This window comes from Rhinolophus sinicus, chromosome 2 (assembly GCF_057876585.1).
Source record: "Rhinolophus sinicus isolate RSI-liver-muscle chromosome 2, RSI-T2T, whole genome shotgun sequence".
Taxonomy (NCBI): Eukaryota; Metazoa; Chordata; class Mammalia; order Chiroptera; family Rhinolophidae; genus Rhinolophus; species Rhinolophus sinicus.
In genome coordinates this window covers 137883571-137904132 of record NC_142502.1, presented here as the reverse complement: position 1 = coordinate 137904132, position 20562 = coordinate 137883571, and the positions used below count along the sequence as shown (strand labels likewise).

Sequence of the window (20562 nt, the reverse complement as noted above, 5' to 3'; positions counted from 1 at the left end):
ACCCACTCAGGGTGGCCCCTCAGGACCAGTGGTGAAGAGAAATCTGCCCAGTAGGCAGAACTTATATTGGTACATTCTGGTTCCTCTTTGCATGGGAGAAGTATGAATGTACATCACTTAATAAGCAGGGATTAATTGCTTGGCAGGCAAGCAATAGACTTGAGAGAATCAGGACTGGAAGATGGGGCACAAGGAGGTCTGGACTCAGAACGTGAGGATATTTGTGTGCCATGTAATGCTCACCAGAAGATCACAACGGATGAGGCTCCTAAATAACTGGGAAGACAAGCTTATCTCCTCTGGATTTCAGTCAGCCCCGGTACCCAGCTTGAGACTATGTGGCTGTGGCAGCAGGGACGGAGGCTATGCATGGGCTCAGTGGTATGGGCTGTCACCATCAAGGCCAACCTAGCTTTCACCAGTGCTGAGTGCCTAGTCTTTCAGGAGCAATAACCAATGGTCAGATAGCAAGTTCTGGTGAGGAGAAAAGAGAAACCCTGGGCACTATTGGTGGGAATGTAGCTACAGTCACTATAGAAAAATTAAAGAACCACCATATGATCCAATAATCTCACTTCTGGATATATATATCAGAGAGAGATGCAATCATTATCTTGGAGAGAGCAGTACCACCATGTTCACTGCAGCATTATTCACCATAGCCAAGACATGGAAATAACTTAAGTGATCACTAATGGATCAGTGAATAAAGAAAATGTTATATACACACACGTAATTATGTGAGGTGATAAATAATCTTACTGTGATAATCATTTTATAATATATATGTGCATCAAATCATCATGTTATATATCAATTATATCCCAGTAAAGCTGGGGGAAAAACAAATCAACAAACAATGGTGAGCAGCAAATACGGTAACATAACCTGAGAAGACCAGCCAGCCACCTGGTGGCAGATTGATTTTATTGGATCCCTGCCAGAATAGAAGAGACACACTAGAATACACATTTATTTTAAATAATGGATTTGTCTTTGTGGGGACAGAGCCAGGAGTGCAGTTTCCAGGCTCTTGGCCTCACGTGGAAAGGTGCTCACTCGGGTAGTAAATGGCCATCAACTGTGATTGGATGGCCATCAGCTGTGGCTAGTTGGCTGTCAGCTATAACCAGTGACCCATTGGCAACTAATATAACTGCCGTGGCTACACTAGCAGAAAATGGGAGCCAGCAAGAAGATGGTGGCTGAGCTAGCAAGCGGTGGAGTGTGGATTGCGGATTGCAGAGAGGCGGATTGCAGCTAGCAAATGGAGAGTCGGTCGGTTGGCAGAAAAGCGGACAGCAGGTCGCACCTCGTGTGAATCCAGCCTCCAGTGAGACTATAGTGGTATGACTCCCCTACTTATGGCTCCGTGGGTGTTCCTTTTTGGCCTCACCGTGTCCTGTGTTCTTATGTGGGGAGCGGGACCAGAGACCCCGCATGACACCCTGCACGACAGTCTTTCTTACTCATCATATTTCTGCTACAAACACCATCCTTGAAATTACTGGATACGTTCTTCCTGGTCACGGTATTCTGCACAACATTGTTTCTGGCTAAGAAAGAAGGTAATTGGCTAGTACATACAGAAATTAGTGGTCTCATCATGTACCTCATCACCCAGCAACAGCTGAGCTTGTAGAATGGTTAAGTGGCCAATTAAGACTCAGTTATTGAACAGGCTGGGAGACAACTGGGGAAGTCAGGGGAGGGGTGTGGGTGCTATACATGCTCTGAACTAGTAATCAATAAACAGTGCTCTTTCTCCTGTAGTCAGAATACATGGATCTGAGAACCAAAGGGATGTCAGTGGTACTATTACTTTTCAATATTACATCTAATGATTCACTTGCAAAATGTTTGCTCCTTGTTCTTTCAATTTTTGGTTCTATTGTTTTAGAAATATTAGTACCCAAGGAGTTAATGTTTCCACCATTGGACAAGACAAGGGTTCCACTGAAGTGAAAGTTGAAACTGTCACCTGGCCATTTTGTGCTCCTTATGCACCTGGGTTAATAAGACAAAAAGGTGGTTACTGTTTGGCTGGGGATTATCGAAGGGAAATATTATCATCAAAGGGAAATAGAAACACTGCTACAAAACTCAGTGAGAAGAATATGTCTGGAACACAAGTGATCTCTGGAATACTTCTTAAGAATGACATACCTGGTAATAAAAGTTAATAGAAGAGATGCTGGCTGAAAAGGAACAGTGTCATATTCCAGTAGTGTTGTGTAACTTGTGCCCAGTTGCAGAAAGGAGAACTCCAGGAGCCACCTTATTGTTCCTCACATTATGCATATGTGTAGAGAATTAAATATTTATTTGGAGCTATACATTTTAATTTCCTTGTATCTTTCTTCTACTATTCTATTTAAGGTGGATGTTTTAGTTATCTGAAGCTGTATAATAAATCACCTCAAAATTTAATGGCTTAAAACAGCCACAATTCATTACCTTTCACAATTCTGTGAGTTGACTGATTCACATCGTCTGGAGATAGACTATATTTTTTTCATTAAATTTATTTTTAAAATAAGTTGACCAGAGTCATTTCTATTGCTTATAACCAAAGAATACCAATTGGAACAGAAATTGGTACCTGAGAACGTGTCCCAAGTCAAGGCCCTTGAAGAAATATGGAGTATTTGGAATTGATCATCTGGCCAAGATAAAGCAAAAGGCAGGAGACTCCAATTAATGTTTTGGGAGAGGAAACTAATAGCTCATGGAACTCAGGGGAGAAACAGCTAAGTTCTATGGAATTGGGTAGTAGTGCCTAGAATACACACCAGAGCATGCTGGGTACCTGAGCAAAGTGGTCCTAGTAGCAGTGATGGGGACTATGCATGAACTCAACAATATGGACTTCCCTTCACTAAATTTGACCTGGCTACCAACACTTTTAAGTACCTGAGTGCTGACAGTAGCATACAGCTGTGAACCAGTAATGTGGTTCACATTACGTGGATCAGTGAGTTGTGACACTAATTTTGTACTCACAGGAATAGAAACTTATTGCATATTTCATGTTGTCCTCACTGGTTTATCATGTACTACATTTATTATACACATACAGATACATATATAAAACAAAATTTCTTTCTACATATGCCACATGTTAACTTTTATAATTTTCCTGATTATAAAAGCATTATAAAAATGAAGCTATTGGGGCCAGCCCGGTGGCTCAGGCTGTTAGAGCTCCATGCTGCTAACTCCGAAGGCTGCCGGTTCGATTCCCACATGGGCCAGTGGGCTCTCAACCACAAGGTTGCCAGTTCAATTCCTCGACTCCAGCAAGGGATGGTGGGCAGCGCCCCCTGCAACTAAAATTGAACACGGCACCTTGAGCTGAGCTGCTGCTGAGCTCCCAGATGGCTCAGTTGGTTGGAGCACATCCTCTCAACCACAAGGTTGCCGGTTCGACGCCCGCAAGGGATGGTGGGCTGTGCCCCCTGCAACTAGCAACGGCAACTGGACCTGGAGTTGAGCTGTGCCCTCCACAACTAAGACTGAAAGAACAACAACTTGAAGCTGAACAGCACCCTCCACAACTGAGATTGAAAGGACAACAACTTGACTTGGAAAAAAAAAATGAAGCTATTAATGGATTACTTCACCATCAGTGGAAATGACTCATCCTGAGGGAGAGTTTGCCACCAGGATTGAACTGCAGGCTGCAATCAGCTTCCCCTCTACCCACTCAAGCACCTGGAGTGCACTTCACTTTCTGCCCACCGAATGCCCCCAGGAGCCAGCTGGAAAAGGATATTAAAGGTTCCCCAGTAGGCAGAAACCTTATCATCCCCAAAATAAACCAAATTCATTTTCAAGTTCTATTCAGAATGTTTTGACCAGCCGATTCAATTTAATCTCCATTTATTTCATTCAACGTTTACCAAGCACCTTCTTATATGCCTGATACTGTTTCAGGTGCTGGGCATGTAGTGGTATGCGAAAGAGACAAAATCCCTTCTCTCATGGAGCTTGTATCCTAGTTGGGGGGAGACAGACAAACAAATGTTGTGTGCTAAGTGCTAAGAAGAAAAATAAAGCATGGTAAGGGTGTGGGTGTATTGGGTTATCAGAGAAGGCCACTCTGATAAAATGAGCAGACTCTGAAAGTATATTCCAGGAAGTGGGAACAGCAGGTGCCAGGGCCCTATGGTGGGATTGGGCTTTGCATATTGTGGAACTGTGAGGAGGCCAGAGTAACTGGCGTGGGGTAAGCAATAAGGATGGGCAGGATTTTTGATCTGGAGGTATCAGGTAGAAACCAGATTATGTAGGTTCTTATAGGCCATGGTTAGCACTTTGGATTTCATCTGAGTGAGGATGAAAGCCCTTGAAGGGTTTTGAGTAGAGACATGAAATGCTCAGATTAATTATTTAACTGGATCATTCTTGTTCCCCTGTAGAGAATAGTTTATGATGGAAACTAGTTCAGTACCTCTAAGTTTCTTCATTTTCAGCCATGTCCAAAGATGCAAGCTCCTCCCATTTCTTGTCACGGCAGGGCTTTCATTTGTATATTTTTGCAAGTCATCTTTGGTTTATCCTCTACTGCTGACCTCCTTTCTCCAAGCCTGTCCTCCAATTGTGGACAAACTTCCTTGTCCCCATAGCCTTTCACCTCATCCCACCCTTAACTGGTACCAGCTTGTTTTTGAGGACACAGCTGTCCTCGCAGCCTCTGCAGGGGAGGTTGACAGTTTCTCATGTTTCACTTACAACTGGGCTAGGACTTGGGCTGTGCCTGCTCCTACTGCCCCACTGGAAGCTTCTACACAGTATGGTTCAACGGAAGGAAGCATAGACTGTGTACTTAGACAGACTGGGCTTGAAGCCATATTGTATCCCCTCTTGCTGGCTGGGTTATATTGGGCCAATTACTTATCTGAGCCTTGGTTTCCTCATCTGTAAAATGCTTTACCAAATTGTTGTGAAAATTAGAGGCAATGATTGCAAAATACCCATCATAGTGCCTGGCACTCAAAAAAAAATCTGTCTTCCCTTCCCTCCTGCCCCTTTGGTGTCCATATGGCCCTTCTTGTCACTTATCTGGATAGTGTGCAGGGATAATGTGTCATCTGACCCACCTTCTAATCCAGTTTCTGTCTCTATCCTAGTTTTTAATAACCACACTGGGAAACCTGTTTCAGGAACTCATTTCTGTAGCTGCACCTCAAGTCTTTTAAACTCCAATATTTTGGACTCCAGTCAAATAAAACCTCTTGTTTCTCCATTCATTCCTTTATGCCATCTCACCATCTCATGCACTTAGTATCTGAGTGCTTCTTCTCCAAGTCTTACAGCTGCATTCCAGGGCTCCACCTTCTCCCCCAATTAGCTTATACTTCCTCCTGTGGATCAGTGAGGGCTTTTGGCTTCAGGCAGCAGAAGCTGACTCGGGCTACCTTCAGCAGACAAGGAACCTACTTGACAGATATTGTAGGGCTCCTAGAACCAGTGGGAAAGCTGGAAACCAGGCATGGAAAAAGGGTGGAATCATATGTTAGGCTTATCATTCAGTAAATATTTATTCCCTTTCCTCTATCAACCTCCATGGGAGAAATCTGATGTTAGATTGGGCCATGTGATTTGTTTTGACCAACGAAGTGTGGGAGGAAGTGATAGTGTGCCTGTGACCTTAAGAAGCATTTGTGTATCTACTCACCTCTGGAGCTTCCTACCTTTGTCATGGAAAGAGCATTCTTTGGGTAGGTAACCTGCTGGCCCCAGAATAATGAAAGACAGGATAGAGTAAAATCACCCCAGCCAACTCATACACTGTAGCCTGAAACAAATATCTCCAGGTGGTGCATAAGCAAGAAACAGTGCTTTTTATTATTGGTCACTGGGATTTTGAGATTGCTTGTTACCTAGTAGTATTCAGTGTGAAGAGCTGACCAAGAAAGGCAAGAACCAAGGGGAGCCGGACCCATGACTCAGGTCATGCCACAAGAACCAGCTGGTGAGGATCTCTCCTGCTCGTGCCATTGGCTATTGCTACTGCTCAATTCTGAACTCCATCACTATGACTATGTTCTAAGCCAGTGCTTTTCAAACTTTAATGAATCACCTGAAGATCTTGTTAAAACATGCAGATTCAGTATGTCTGGGTAGGGCCTAAGATTCTGAATTCCTAACAAACTCGGGGGTGATGCTACTGGTTCCCAGATTATGCTATGAGTAGTAAAGTTCTGAACTGTTCCTGTTTTTCCCTTAAAAGTCAAAGTCACAGAGAAGAACACCCAAATGTGTGACTGTAGGTTACACGTCCCTGCCCTGGCTGCTAGGTGGCAGGGAAAGGGATGACTTTTTGTTGTAGATGGGGAAGAACTGTATTGTCCTTTATATTTCACAGAGAAAAGGAGTGGTTCTCAACTCTTACTGTGTACCAGCATTGCTTGGGGGTGGTATGGTATTAGAGATCAGATCCTAGATGCCAACCTGGCCTTCCTGAATCTTATTCTCTGGGTGATGGGAGCTGGGATCCTTCAAAAAATATATACCTCTCGTAATTCTGATGAAGGTGGTCTGTGGACCACACTTTAACATGAATAAAACCCAGTAAACATGAATTCAATCAATTGTTGCCCCACTAACCTGAGTAAAGAATCTTTATTGACAGCTGTCTTTCCTCTGCTCTATGAGAAAGCCATATACTTCTCCTGTCCGAGGGTAATCCCTTCTCCAGACTCATTCAGCATCCTCTCCGCTTTCATCAATTCTCTTTTTGTTCTCTTTTCTAGCTTCAATGTCTTTCCTTCCTTTGGGTCAATCTTTGTCCCATGAGTGGGCAGGTCTACTGTTGATCAAAAGCCTTATCAACAACATAAACAGAGGATTAACATATATTTTGTGTTATATGTATTGTATACTGTATTCTTACAATAAAGTAAGCTAGAGAGAAGAAAATGTTATTAAGAAAATCATAAGGAAGAGAAAATACATTTATAATATTTACTGAAAAAAAAATCTATGTATAAAGTGGACCAGCACAGTTCAAATCCATGTTGTTCAAGGTTCGACTGTATTCATAGTCCATTGAGAGGTGTTCAAAGGAGCCCTGCAGCTTTGGGCTCCGGTCCACATTGTGCCTTTATAGTCTTGCCAGGATAGAATCATTGGCAGATAGAACATACATCATTGGCAATACTCCTAAAATTACCCCACCAGTGTTGTTTCAATATCATTGCCAATTTCTCTCTGCCATTGTGGGCAATACCATGAAGAATATTTGCTGGCCTCCACTTTAATTATGGCTCTCTCTTTAGGTAACAGCACAGCATCTCATGATTCTTTAATTTGCCATTCATTTTATAGTGGTTCCTGAAGTGGTCAGAAAAATCTTTATTTCTAAAGTCTTTCAAAGTCATTGACTAACTCAAAAACATATGTACTATCTGAATAAGTATTTGCTCTTTTATCTTTCATTAGCTGATAGGTCTGGGCCAGGGCAATTACTGGACTTACAAAAGACCAGTAAAAAAGATGGCATCGACTCAGCCAGCCACTAACTAGAGACTTTGGGCAAGTTATGTTTCTGAGCCTTAGATTCTTCAAATATGAAATAATAATTGTCTTACAGAACTGTAAGCATTTAATGAGTTACTGTACAATAGTCAACGAATAATACCAACCAGTAAGTCCATCACATTGGTTATCTCCTTTAATTATCACAACCATCCTTTTCAATGGCCTATTATCATTTTATAGAGGCTCAGTCACACCACTGTAAGTGGCAATGCCAGGTTTCAAACGCCCATCTTATACCAGCGCCCATTTCTTACTTAACCCCTCAATCGCCCTGACACTTTTCCTTTGTTAGGTTCAAGTGCCCACCACACAGCTTGTCACACCGTAGACCCTTAACCTTTAAAAATTTATAATTTGCAAGTTTGATTATCAGGGTTTGTCCTGGGTCTGATATTCCCTCGGTGCAGGGCCAAATTCAGTTTTGGCCCAACCCAGCGGAGGACTAAATTCTCCCCTCCCGCGGCAGGAGCCAGTCCGGGTTTATTGTGAGCTTACAGCGCTGTGATCAAGCTTCTAGCCAGTGACGGTGACAATGCGGCAGCGTCGCCTGTCGCCACTCCCCTACCTCGGGCCTTCCCGTCCGCCCGCGCGGGCGTCCTTAGCAACACGCGCGCTCACTCCCTGCCCCGCCCCGTCCGCGCGGCGCGAGGCGGGCCGTCTTTGCGCCTGCGCGTGGCCGCAACCGCCAGTCAGCTTTCTTCCCCGCCCCTCCCTCCCCCCCTCCTCTCTCCTCCTCCTCCTCCTCAGCCTCCGAGAGCGAGACATCAATATGGAGCCTGAGGACCTGCCGTGGCCCGGCGAGCTCGAGGAGGAGGCGGAGGGGGCGGAGGTGACGGAGGAGGTGGCAGAGGAGACGGAGGAGGCCGAGGTGCCAGAGGAGGCGGAGAGCTTGGACGAGGATGAGGTGGTGATGGTGGAGGTCGTGGAGGACGAGGAGGGTCGGGACCTGGACGCGGACTTAAACTACGAGAGCCAGCCCCGGGAGAGTACAGACGACGAGGAGGACGAGGAGGCCGAGGCCTGGCTGCAGGCACACCCCGGCAGGCCTTTGCCTCTGCCGTCGTTCCCGCAGTACCGCTACTTCGAGGGCGAGCGGACCGGCCCGGAGAAGGTGAGCCTGGGCGGGGAGCGGTGTGGCACGCCGTCGGGGCGGGGTGACTGCCTGGGCTGCCTCCTGCTCTCCGCCTGTCACGATGCCTGACCGATACTATAAATGCGCTTAAAGGCTTGTAAGGACCATCTCAACTCTTATCCAGGTTCTGGCTGATGACTCCAATCTCCCAGTTCTTCCGGGCAACGACCTCTTGTTTCACCCCCTCGGGGATCCTGGGCCTTTAGAATTACACCAGGTGTTCAGACAAGCCAGTATTCCCTGCCTGTGTAGTTAAAAACCGCTTTGGGGAGGAGGTGGGGTCTATCGTGTCGCGAAGGAGGGGAAAAAGGCGGGGTCCGCTTAGAGAGATGGAGAGAGTGGTTACCCGGGGACTATCTTGTTGGGAAGACAATTAGGAGATTAGTTTAATGCCTGAGTGCAGGACTCCCCGCAGGGAGTTGGGTGGATTAAGTATACTGCACGAGTAGTTAGTCTCAAAAGGCTCCTCGAAGATTGTTCTTCTCTGGACCCTCGCTTGTAGCAATAAAGGGGTTCCCAGCCGGTAGGAGGGGCTTAGAAATGCAGGAGAGGCTTATGCCGTAGCTCCAAGTAGTCTGGAAAACTAGGAAGTACAAGGTAATGCGCAGTGGAGAAAAAGCCTTTTTAATGATTGGCTCTTAAAGATCATTTTGAAAATAATTGCATTTAACCGGTTGCTTTTCAGGGAGGAAAGATAGATTTGCCATACAATTCGGATATCAAGTCCTCAGACATTTATTAAGTTTCTATTCTACATTGTGGGGACAAAAAGAAGCGTAGGGTTTGTTGTCTAGGACTGCCCCTTAGACAAGATATAAACTGCAGAGTGAGACAACAAAAGTACAATTGAAAAGACAGAAAAAAGACTGTATAGATCTATGCTGTTCAATACAATAGTCACTAGCCACATATGACTCTTTACATCTTACTTAGTTAAAAATAAGTAAAATTAAAAATTCAGTGCCTGTGTTGTACTAACCACTTTTCAAGTGCTCAGTAGCCACACTTGACTAGTGGCCACCCTATTGGACAATGCAGATATAGAAGAGTTCCATCATCACAGAAAGTTCTCTTGGTCAGTGATGCTATGGACTGTTGATCATTAAAGAACAATAGTTGTTTTGCCTGGTAAATATCCCTTAATTCATTGAGCATATATTATTGAGCATTCGCCATGGCCCATGCATTGTGCTGGATGCTAAGGAACCTTGGTGAAAAACGTTTTTTTATCTCTGCCTTTCTAGTGTTCACAATCTAGAGAGGCAGGCAGACAATATGTAGATGGTGCCATAAATAAAAGTAAAACTGATACATGTTAACATGCTTTGAAAACATACAGTAAGAAATGTGACTTTGTCAGTGAAGCTGGAGAAAGCTTTCCTAGGAAGTTATAATAGAGCTGAGATCGGAAGACAGATTAAGGTTAACTGGGCAAAGGGAAGGGAGAGAGCCGTCTTAGTTGAGGGAAAGCACATGGAAAGGTACTGTTGGTTAGAGAGAGCATGGCATTATTAAGGAATGAAAGGCCAGTGTGGGTTGAACAGAGACTTCAAGGCTTTGTGTGCTATGCCAAGGATTTGGAGGATTTGGGAAGTCATTGAAAATGTTTTCAACAGAGGGTGGTATATGATAAATTTGTATTTTTGAAAGGTCACTTTGTAGCAGAGTGGAAAACAGCTTTGACAGCAAGGTGGAGTGGGGAGTAACAATAAGGTCAGGGATGCTAATTAGGAGGCCATTGCAGTATTGCCAGGTATTTGGGAAGAGGGAAGTGGTGGTGGATATAGAAAAAAGTAGACTGATTCAGAGAGATTTAAGAGGTAACATCATCACACTTATACACTAACTTTATTATTACAGTAATAATGGATTAGATGTGGAACATGAGGGCAAGAAGGGGTCCAGTTGTTAGGTTATTGGAAGAATGGTTGTGCTGAATATGAAGATATGGCTAGGTTTATGGTGTGGGAGGTGGTCAGGGGGTTAGATGATAGGATTGGTTGGCATGGTTGTTAAGGTTGTGGTTTTGGTTTTGGAGATCAGAGGAAAGGTCTAGGCTGGAGATTTAAAGTTGTAAGTTACCTACATATAGACTGTAATTAAAGCCACACTTGTGGACAAGGTCTCCTTTTATTTTGTTCTATGACTTCTTGTTTGAATAACTATTAATGCTTAAATTTATATCTTCAAGCCTAAGGAGGAATGTTTTAATTAAACCACTTGAACTCTTATTACAGCCAATGTGGAAAAGTTATTGTCCTGTTTAACAGCGCTTTATCTATGTGTAATAGAAAATCTTGCTTCTTAGAGCCCAGAATGTGTGTGTGTTTTAAGAGAAATCAAAGATATTCTCTTACTTACCTTAGAGAATATATGAAGTTATAGATGTATTAAAGGTAGTTTTAAGATAATATGAAGAGTATTAAGATAATTTTTCTTTTAGTTCATTGACATATTCAAACTTATTGGCATTAAGTTGGAAAATGTTTAAAGGAAAAACTAATGTTTCTTGCTAGAAATTTATGAACTATAACATTTTTTGAAGATGAGTTTGTTGTGTAGTATTTAATGCAGTGTATTAAAAAGATGAGACCAAATAATAGGAAACACTAATTTATTTATTTAGTCTCAAGTTAAATGACAAAATTGTAATATTTGATTCGCTCTCTCATGCATCTCTTACTACATATAAAGATGTAGTGGTGATGTATAAGGTAGTGATTAAGTTTGTACTCCTGCTAAGGCATGGAACTGTTTAAATTCAGAGTGAAATGTGATCAGCCTTACAACCACGTCTTTGAAGCCCTTGTTGTGTTGGTCTTTTGCTGGTCCTGCAGACCGTTCAACATGGATCATTTCAAAGACCTCTCCTTGTAATTCCTAAACCTAAATTTCTGAGCTGTGCTAGGGAAAATGATTCAGTTCCGTGTATAGCTATCTCTAGCAATTCTTGGTCTTCAACTTCTAACTGGGTGGGTCATCAACAGTGCTTGGAAATCTTTTTACGTTTTCTCGCTTCTTTTTACTTCTTCCCTCTTAGCTAGGTAGGCCGGTAGCGCTCATCCAGTGTTCAACATCCTCCCATCAGCAGGTTATCATTTCGTAGAAGGAGAGAACACGCACCTGAATCCCTTCACTTTCCAGCTCCCCATCTCCAAATTTATCTACACTGCACAATTCTTAATCTTTTTTCACCTCTTAATATGTATTTTATTTTTAATATTAATCCTTTCTTTGCTCCTTGGCTAAAAACTGTTAGTCGTAGTATGTAATTCTCTTCAGGAACTGCGGGATTTTATTTGCAGGTATTTTATAAGTGATACCCATTTTAAGTTTTAAAATAAATTGTTTCCTTGACCTGTTTTTGTCAGATTTGACATCAGTATTACGCCATTTTCATGCAAGGTATTTGTATTGTCCTTTGCTACCCCTGGTCATTCGCAGAGTGAAAGAATTCACCAGACTCAGAAAAGTGAGAAAACAAGGAGAGGTTTTATTAAAGTCAGGAGGAAAGAAGCTAGTGGCAGGATCTAAGGAAGACTCCTGCCCTTTATAATCTAGGCTAGCTTTTTCTTATATAGAAATTGGTAGGTAAATTTTCTTACAGCAGGAGATGTGACATCCCTCTGAGATCATTTGATTGATATGTGCAGGTTATATAACTAGTTTCTTTCTGCACTTGCTCTTACCCATAATGCATACAGAAAAACCCAGGGAGGTGGGGGGCAGGCCTTAATGTTTATTTTATTTTGGGCCAGAGTTGAGATAGCAGCCAGGCTCCAGCAGTTTGCACATGTGTTAGAAACCAGCTAATTCCAGTTGGGTCTTAACTCCCCTTTTTAGGGATGTTTGGACAGCTCCATTGATCTGTAGGGATGAGCCTGGGCAGTTCCTGGGGAGGGGTTTCAGGCCTGGGCAGTCCCTTTTTGGGCTCACTTTTATTAACCCTTTTTTGCCTCATCAGTATTGGGAGGATTTTTATTTTTCTAATAAAACAGTTTAAGTAATACATGAATTTTTCTTGCATGTTTGAAAAATAATCATGAGTGAAACTACTTTGAGTCAGTATTCCTTTCAGGGTTATAGTCTATATAGATTCACTTTTCTTGAGTAATTTTGGTAATTTATGATTTTTCTAGAAAATCATTTCAGCAAGGTTTTCTAGTTAATTATAGTAGAGTGCTATATAGTATTGTTTATTTTTTCAACTGCATCTGTGGTCATTTCCATTTCTCATTCCTATTTTTATGTAATTGTGTTTTATTTTTCTCTTGATCTGACTAGCGAGGGGTTTATTTATTTTACTTGTTTCATTCAAGGCAACAGCTCTTGGATTTAAGTTTAGTTCTATTTCTTTTTATAACATAATTCATTAATTCAGTTTTCATCCTTTACTATTTCCCTAGATTTATTTTGATTTACTTAATGTACTAAATTCTTAATTGTCTTATTTAAAACATTTTTAACAGCTTTATTGAGACATTATTCATATACCATACAATTTACCCTTACTTTAAAGTGCACAATTCAAAAGCATTTGAGATTTTGCTTTCTGGCCATTGTTATCAGTTTGGCTCAAATAAACTCTTACAAAAATTTTTTAAAAGTGCACAATTCACTAGTTTTCAGTATATTCATAGTTATGTGCAGCCATTACCACAGTCAATTTTGAATATGTTTATCACCTCAAAAAGAAACCCTGTACACTTCAGCTATCAGTCACCTATCTTCCATTCCTTTAAGTAATCATTAATCTTTCTCTGTAGACTTACCTATTCTGGGTACTTAATATAAATGGAGTCATATATTATGTAGTCCTTTGTGACTGGCTTTTTTTACTTTGTATAATGTTTTCGGGAAACATCCATGTATTTAGCATGCATCAGTACATCATTCCTTTTTATGGCTGGATAACAGTCCATGGCATGGATATACTACAGTTTGTTTGTCCATTCATCAGTTGATGGACTTTTTCCTTCTTTCCCTTTTGGGTATTATGAACAATGCTGCTGTAAACATTTGTGTACAAGTTTTTGTATGGACATGTTTTCATTTCTTTTGGCTGTATATTTAGGAGTGGAATTGCTGGGATACACGGTAACTCTAACCTTTTGAGGAACTGCTAGACTGATTTTCAAAGTGCCTGCACCATTTGACAACCCACCAGCAATATATAAAAGTTCCAGTTTCTCCACATCCTCTCCAGCACTTATTATCTGACTTTTTGATTATAGCCATCCTAGTGGGTGTGAAGTGGTATCTCGTGATTTTGATTTGCGTTTCCCTGATGGCTCATGATATTGAGTGTTTCTTCATGTACATATTGGCTATTTGTATATCTTCTTTGGCAAAATGTCCATTCAGATCCTTTGCCCATTTTTAACTGGGTCATTTGTCTATTTACTATTGAGTTGTACAAATTCTTTATATATTTCTCATATTCTCCACAATGTGAACCTTCAGATTCCCTTATAAGGTAGATGATTTGCAATATTTTCTCTCAGTCTGTGGGTTGTTGTTTCACATCCTTGATAATGTTCAAGAATGTGAAGTCTTATTTATCGTCTTTTTCTTTTGTTCATACTTTTGGTACCATATCTTAGAACCCATTGCCAAAAGTGAAGTTGTTTACCCTGTGTTTTTTCTTGAAAGTTTTATAGTTTTTTTATTACATTGAGGTCTTTGATCAATTTTGAGTTAATTTTTGTATGTAGTGTGAGGAAAGGGTTCAACTTCATTCTTTTGCATGTGACTGCCTAGTTGTCTCAGCACTGTTTGCTGAAGAGGCTGTTCTTTCCTAATTGATAAGTCTCAGCATCCTTGTTGAAAATCAGTTGATCATAGATGTATGGGTTTATTTCTGGGTTCTTAATTCTATTCCATTATTTTATATGTCCAACTTTATGCTATGCCACACTTTTTTGAATACCGTTGCTTTGTAGTAAGTTTTGAAATGAAGATGTGTGAGTCCTCCAGCCTTATTCTTTTTTTTCAAGATTTTTTAGCTCTTCTGGGTTCCTTGTAATTCTATATGAATTTTAGGATCAGCTTTTCAATTTCTACAAAGAAGTCAGCTGGTATTTTGGTGTGAATTACATTGAATTTATAGATCAATTTGGAAGTACTGCCATGTTAACAATGTTAGGTCTTCTGATCCATGATCATGGGGTATCTTTTTATTTCTTTAGATCTTCCGTAAATCTGTTCAATAATGTTTTGTAGTTTTCAGAGTATAAGTTTTAACTTTTCTTAAATTCTAAATATTTTTTGATTCTTTTTAGTGTCATTGTAAATGGAACCCCCCCACCCCCCATTTTTGGATTATTCATTGCAAGTGTATAAAAAGACAGGTGATTTTTTTGTATATTTATCTTGTATTCTGCAACTTTGCTAAACTTGTTATGAGTTCTAAGAGATTTTTTAGTGGATGTGCTAAGATTTTTTTAAAAAAGAAGACCATGTCACATGCAAGTACATATACTTTTATTCTTCTTTTCCAATCTGAATGCCTTTTATTTATTTTTTTCTCCCCTAATTTTCCTGGATAGTACCTCCAGTATAATGTTGAACAGAAGTGGTAAGAGTGGATATCCTCGTCTTATTCCTGATCTTAGGGAAAAAGCATCCAGTCTTTCACCAAAAGTATGGTGTTAGTTGTGGGTTTTTCATAGATGCCCTTGTCAGATTGATATAGTTTTCTTCTATCCTAGTTTCTTGAGTGTTTTACCATGAAAGGGATATTAATTTTGTCAAATTATTCTATTAATTGGTGTATTACATTAATTGATATTGGATTGTTAAGCCAATATGCATTCTGGGAATAATTTACTTCATTATGGTGTATGAATATTTTATATGTTGCTGGAACATTAATACACCAATTTGCTAGTGTCCTTTCTTTTTTTTAACTTCTGCATCTATATTCCCAAGATATTGGGTCTGTAGTTTCTTGTGTCTTTTTGTCTGGTTTAGTTATCAGGGTAATACTGGCCTCATAAAGTGAGTTGCAAGTGTTCCTTCTGTTTTGGGAAGATCTTGGCACTAACAATTCTTTGACTGATAGATTTCACCATATGGTTTTGGGTTTTTCTTTTTGGGAAGTATTTTAATTATTAATTCATATTCTTTTCTTGCTATGGCTCTACTCAGGTCATCTATTCCTTCTTTTTAGTTGCAGGTGTACATCATAGTTATTCAACAGTACCCACCTGGCACTATACATAATTATTACCATATTATTGGTTATATTCCCTGTGCTAAGGAAGTGATCACCATTATAAGTCCAACAACCATCTGACACCATACCACTCAATCACAATATTATTGACTGTATTTCCTATGCTATATATTACATCCCCAGGACTTACTTGTTTTATACATGGTACTTTGAACCTCTTATTCCCCTTTATCTTCCTCCCTTTCAAAAATTTTAAATTGCAGTTGTCATTCATTATTATTTTATGTTAATTTCAGGTGTACAGCATAGTGGTTAGACATTTGTATAATTTATTCAGGGATCCCCCTAACTAATACCCACCTGGCACTATGCATACCGTGTTTCCCCCAAAATAAGACCTAGCTGGACCATTAGCTCTAATGCATCTTTTGGAGCAAAAATTAATATATGACCCGGTTTTATTTGACTATAATATAAGACTGGGTATAATATAACATGACATAACATAACATAATACTGGATCTCATATAATATGATATAGTATAATACCTGGTCTTATATTAATTTTTGCTCCAAAAGATGCATTAGAGCTGATGGTCTGGCTAGGTCTTATTTTCGGGGAACACGGTAGTTACTATCATATTATTTATTTTATTCCCTGTGCTTTACTTTATATCCCCATGACTATTTTATAATTACTGATTTATATTTCTTAATCCCTTCATGTTTTTCATCGTTCCTCAAACCTTCCTCCTATCTATTACCCAGTTAGATCTAGTACCCATCTGACACCATGCGTAGTTATTACAATATTACTGACTATATTCCTTGTTAAAACCTATATCTCCATGACTACTGTGTAACAACCAATTTGTACCTCATAATCCCTTCCCCTTTTTCACCCACCCGCAATCCCCCTACCATCTGGCAACCATCAAAATATTCTCTGTATCTATGAGTTTGTTTCTGTTTCATTTGTTTGTTTATTGTGTTCTTTAGATTCCACTTATAAGTGAAATCATATGACAGTTGTCTTTGGCTGTCTGACTTACTACATTAAGGACAATACCCTCTAGGTCCATCCATGTTGTCTCAGATGGCAAGATTTTGTTCTTCTTTTTACGGTTGAGTAATATTTCATTGTATATATGTACCACCTTTTTATTCATTCAGCCATTCAAAGGCATCCAGGTTGCCTTTATATCTTGACTGTTGTAAATAATGCTGCAATGAACATATGGATGAGCACATTCCCTTGAAGTAGCATTTTGGGTTTCTTTGGATAAATACCCAGAAGTGGGATTACTAGGTCCTTTGTCTCTTGTTTTAAAGTCTATTTTGTCTGATTTAAGTATTGCTACCCCACTTTTGGTTTGTTTGTTTCCATTTGGATGAAATATCTTTTTCCATCCCTTTACTTTCAGTCTTTGTGTGTGTGTTTCGAGCTGAGGTGAGTCTTTTGAAGGCAACATATATAAGGGTCTTGTTTTCTTATCAATTCAACCATTTACTCCATTTACATTGAAAGTAATTGTTAATAGATATGTAGTTATTGCCATTTTATTATTTATAGTTTTGATTGTTTTTTTCATCTTAGAGAAGTCCGTCTAAGATTCCTTGTAATACTGGTTTGGTGGTGATGCATTTTCTTGTCTGGGAAGCTCTTAATCTTTCCTTTAACTCTAAATGATAGATTTCCTGGGTAGAGTAATATTGGTTTTAGGTCCTTGCTTTTCATCACTTTGAATATTTCCTGCCACTCCCTTCTGGCCTGCAAAGTTTCTGTTGAGAAATCAGCTGACAGTCTTATGGGAGCTCCCTTGTAGGTAACTGCTTTTCTCTTAATGCTTTTAATATTCTCTCTTTGTCTTTAACTTTTGACGTTTTAATTATGATGTGTCTTGGTGTTGGCGTCTTTGAGTTCATCTTGTTTGGGACTCTCTGTGCTTCCTGGGCTTGTCTATCTACTTCCTTCACCAGGTTAAGCAAGTTCTCCATCATTATTTCTTCAGATAGTTTTTCAATTCCTTGCGCTCTCTCTTCTTCTGGTACCCCTATGATGCAAATGTTGGTAAGATTGATGTTGTCCCAGAGGCTCCTTAAATTCTCATTTTTTTTGGATTCTTTTTGCTATTCTGATTGGGAGTTTTCTGCTAACTTATCTTCTAAATTGCTGATTCAGTCCTTTGCTTCATCGAATCTACTGTTGATTCCCCATAATGTATTCTTCACTTCTGTTATTGTATTATTTACTTATGACGGGTTCTTTTTTTGTTTTCTATCTCCATTTTTATGTTTCCTAGCTCTTTTTTGAAGTTCTCCCTGAGCTCACTGAGCATCCTTATAACCAGTATTTGGAACCATATGTTGGGTAGATTGCCTGTCTCCATTTTGTTTAGTTCTTTTTCTCGAACTTTGTTCAGTTCTTTTATTATGACATGTTTCTTTGTCTCCCCATTTTGGCTGCCTCCCTGTGTTTGTTTCTATATATTAGGTAAGGCTGGTATGTCTCCCAGTCTTAATAGAGTGGCCTTATGTTGTAGGTGTGCTGTGGGGCCCAGTGGCACAGTCTCAACAGTCACCTGAGCTGCAGACTCCAGGTGTGTTCCTTGTGTGGGTTGACTGTACCTTCCTCTTGTAGTCGAGTCTTAGTTGCTGTTTGCATGACAGTGGGAGGGATTGACCCTCATGCTCATTGGTTGTGAAGACTGGCTGTGACTACAGTGGAGGAGTTGTGGTGCAGGGGCTGATCCTACAGAACAGGATCTGCCTCAGCAGGGCTCTGGTGCCTGCCCAGTCTGCCCCTTGGGTGTGTCGTCCTTGGAGGCAGTTGGGTGATAATCCAGCTTGTTTTGAAGCTGGCCACTGGGTGTGCCAGCCCCAGGGCCACCTGTGAGGTACCCCCTTCAGTTCAGATTCAGCCGCAGCCCGTGCCCCACCCAGGTGCACATGGCAGGAGCCACAGAGCAATATGCAGATGGCCGCCGCCTGCACTGTGCTTGGAAGTGCTTCGAGGACAACCTGCGAACAACAGCCGGCTGGCACTAGTGCCAGCCTTAGGGCTGCTGTATCAGAGGTATGGGACATGATCATGCCTGATGCTGCTTGTCTGGGTTCCATGAACCTTTGAGAGACCCTAGGAAAGTCTGCAGCATGAGCCAAAGCAGGCGGTTTGTAGGAAAAAGCCACTGGAAGCAGCTCGGGTGTGCCTGAAAGTTGGGTGGGGTGGGGTCTCAGAATCACCAGGGCATGGCAAACGAATTGTGTCAGCCAACTTGATGGAGACTGAGATATGGCAGCTGCCTGTGTCAGCACGCAGGAACGGGGAGGGCTCAACAAAGCAACAATGGCCTCCGCCAGCTCCTCTGTCCAGGAGAAAGCTACCCTTCCAGCCCTTGTCCTGAAGCCAGACAACTCAGTTCCCCCCTACCCCCGGATGTCCCTGTTGCCTCTCTAACTGCTGTACCAGCACTGGCGCTCAGAGCCAGTGATTCCATTGTTAAGTATGTGCGTTTGTGCCTTTAAGAGGAGCTGTTGGGACTCCAGCCGCCCTTTGTCTCAATCAGCCAGAATCTCCGCTTGTTTTCACAACCAGAAATTATCAGAACTTCTCTCCCTGGCACTGGAATCCTGGGCTGGGACCCCTTGCTCCTTCAGAGTAGACCTCCACAGCCACAATATCTCTCCCAATTTTTAATGGTCACATGCAGGTGGGGGATGAGCCTGCTCTGTGTCTCTTCCTCTCCTGCCAGTCTCAAGGTAGCTTCTTCTGTATGTCCTTAGTTGTAGGACTTCCATTCAGCAAGATTTCATGTGATTCTCAGTGATGGTTGTATTGTAGTTCAGTTGTAATTTTGATGTGGTTGTCAGAGAAGGTAAGCACAGCCTTTACTCTGCCATCTTGACTGGAACTTTCTTGTCTATTCCTTCTTGAGTCAGTTTCACTAATTTGTTATTTTCTAGGTGTTTGTCCATTTCCTCTAAGTTATCAAATTTTTTAATATACACTTTTTCGTAGTACAGATGCTTCTTGACTTATGATGCAGGTAAGTTCCAATAAAACCATTGCAAGTTGAATATATTGTAAGTTGAAAATGCATTTAATACATCTAACTTACTGAACACCGTAGCTTAGTGTAGCCTTAAATGTACTCGGAACACTTACATTATTGGGATGTAGCCCCAGCATAAATCGAAGAGCACCTGTAATTGCTTTCCTCTGTCTCACCAGAAATAGGAGACCCAGATGGGCATTTTGTAGGCTTGATGGGATATGAAAACAAAACAATATCCAAAAAATGCTGGCAACATAGTATTCTGTAGAGTATCAGTTATTTACCCTCGTGATCTCATGGCTGACTGGGAACTGAGGCTTGCTGCTGCTGTCCAGTATCACGAGAGAGTATCTTACTGTATATCGCTTGTCCAGGAAAAGATCAAAATTCAAAATTTGAAGTATGGTTTCTGCTGACTGTATATAACTTTCTATCATTGTAAAGTAAAAAAATTGTAAGCTGCACCATCATAATTAGATCTATAGTCAAGTTCCCTCTTTAATTTCTGATTTTAGTAATTTGAATACTCTGTTTCTTGGTGAGTCTAGCTAAAGGTTTTTTAATTTTGGTGATATTTTTCAAAGACCCAACTTTTAGTTTCATTGATTTTCACTATTCTCTGTTTCATTTATTTTAGTCTTATTTCCTTCCTT

The 20562-nt window shown here is 40.9% G+C and overlaps 1 protein-coding gene across 4 annotated transcripts in view; it reads left to right on the top strand.

Moving 5' to 3' along the window:
- Positions 1–8281: 8281 nt before the first annotated feature.
- ALMS1 (ALMS1 centrosome and basal body associated protein) overlaps positions 8282–20562 on the top strand; it is a 142576-nt gene continuing 130295 nt past the window's right edge. For 3 of the 4 annotated variants that reach the window (XM_074332177.2, XM_074332176.2, XM_074332174.2), the window contains exon 1: positions 8282–8656. In XM_074332177.2, the coding sequence (XP_074188278.2) occupies positions 8315–8656 (342 nt within the window). In that variant the 5' untranslated portion in view covers positions 8282–8314. The remainder of the gene's footprint in view (positions 8657–20562) is intronic. The other variant, XM_019712865.3, reaches the window with a different exon arrangement.